Source organism: Olea europaea, chromosome 5 (assembly GCF_002742605.1).
Source record: "Olea europaea var. sylvestris chromosome 5, O_europaea_v1, whole genome shotgun sequence".
Lineage (NCBI taxonomy): Eukaryota > Viridiplantae > Streptophyta > Magnoliopsida > Lamiales > Oleaceae > Olea > Olea europaea.
Genome location: NC_036241.1, coordinates 6968877 through 6970610, shown reverse-complemented (window position 1 = coordinate 6970610; position 1734 = coordinate 6968877). Strand labels below are relative to the sequence as shown.

The window sequence follows — 1734 nt, the reverse complement described above, 5'->3', positions numbered from 1 at the left end:
AATGGACGCTTATGGCTCGTATTGTAACACGAATTGTACAGTATAGATAGTATTAAGGAAGAAAAATACGTTAAAATCTTTGATATTATAGTGTTTAATACTCAGAGCGCACGTAAGTCGTGATGATCATATCTCGTTGCTATCCATATATGAAAATTCAGCACGTGTTATGCCTTTATTGAGAAAATGAAACCAGGCCTGTACATTAAGTGTCGTGTTGAAGGCTAAATTTAAATAAATAAAAGTTTATCATCTCTAAGATTTTAAGCCATGCCCTCAAATTTGTGTATATATATGGAAGTCACATGCCAGTACATGGCAAAGCAAAAGTTTTGCAAAATGGAATTTCCTATAGCATTCATGTTTACACTTTTTGCTGTGACATTTTTAGTCTCAGGAGAAAGATCAACTTACATTGTTCACATGGACAAGTCTTTCATGCCCAAAGTTTATTCTCACTACACACACTGGTATTCCTCCACAGTTGATTCCCTTAAATCGATTAGACCCACATCAAATGGTCAGCATTCAAACCCACCAAACCTTGTTTATACTTATGACAATGCATTTCATGGGTTCAGTGCTGTTTTGTCAGAACAAGAACTCGAACATCTTAAGAAATCACCAGGGTTTGTCTCAGCTTATAATGATAAAGTTGTTACACTTGACACTACTCACACTTTTGAATTCCTTTCTCTGAATCCTTCCACGGGATTATGGCCTGCTTCTCAATATGGCAAAGATGTAATTGTTGGGGTGATAGATACCGGCGTCTGGCCAGAAAGTTTAAGCTACAATGATGATGGAATGGGGGATATTCCAGCAAGGTGGAAGGGAATTTGTGAGGAGGGACAAGAATTTAATGCTTCATTGTGTAACAAAAAGCTTATCGGAGTCCGGTACTTCAACAAGGGAGTTATAGCTGCAAATCCAAATACAACATTGAGTATGTATTCTGGAAGGGATACTCAAGGCCATGGCACACACACATCGTCTACCGTTGGCGGAAATTACGTCGAGGGTGCTTCAGTTTTTGGTTATGCCACGGGAACAGCACGAGGGATGGCCCCACGTGCTCATTTGGCGATGTACAAGGTCCTTTGGGACGAAGGTCGATATGCTTCTGACGTTCTTGCTGGGATGGACCAAGCTGTTGCTGATGGTGTTGATGTTATATCGATTTCGATGGGATTCGATGAAGTTCCTCTGTATCAAGACCCTATTGCAATAGCCTCGTTTGGTGCAATGGAGAAAGGTGTAATTGTTTCCTCTTCAGCTGGAAATGAACATGATATTGGAAGTTTACACAATGGAATTCCTTGGGTTTTGACAGTTGCAGCAGGTTCGGTCGACCGGTTTTTTGCCGGAACATTGACTCTAGGAAATGGGAAGTCCATCAAGGGATGGAGTATGTTCCCTGCACCAGCCCTGGTCAGGGATGCATCTCTTATTTACAACAAAACAATTTCTTCTTGTGATTCAACCAAGGCATTGTCTTCGGTTCGCCAAGGGATAGTCATATGTGAAAATGGCTCATTCTATGATCAAGTTTCCTATGTCTCAAAATCAAAAGCTGTTGCTGGTATCTTCATCTCTGATGAGACATTTGAGGACAGTTTTTTTAACTTTCCGGGAGTTGTGATCAGCTCCAAGGATGCTTCAGTTCTCATCAATTATGTCAGAAAAGGTGCAAGGCCTGTTGCCAGCATCAAGTTCCAACAAACATTTTTGGGG

General features: G+C 40.8%; 1 protein-coding gene across 1 annotated transcript; it reads left to right on the top strand.

The window, feature by feature from the left end:
* Window positions 1-259: 259 nt before the first annotated feature.
* LOC111394190 (subtilisin-like protease SBT1.9) lies at window positions 260-1734 on the top strand (the record flags this gene model as incomplete). The annotated part of the gene is made up of 1 exon (XM_023019955.1): window positions 260-1734. A coding segment is annotated over exon 1 (1464 nt), but the record flags the coding sequence as incomplete, so codon positions are not given.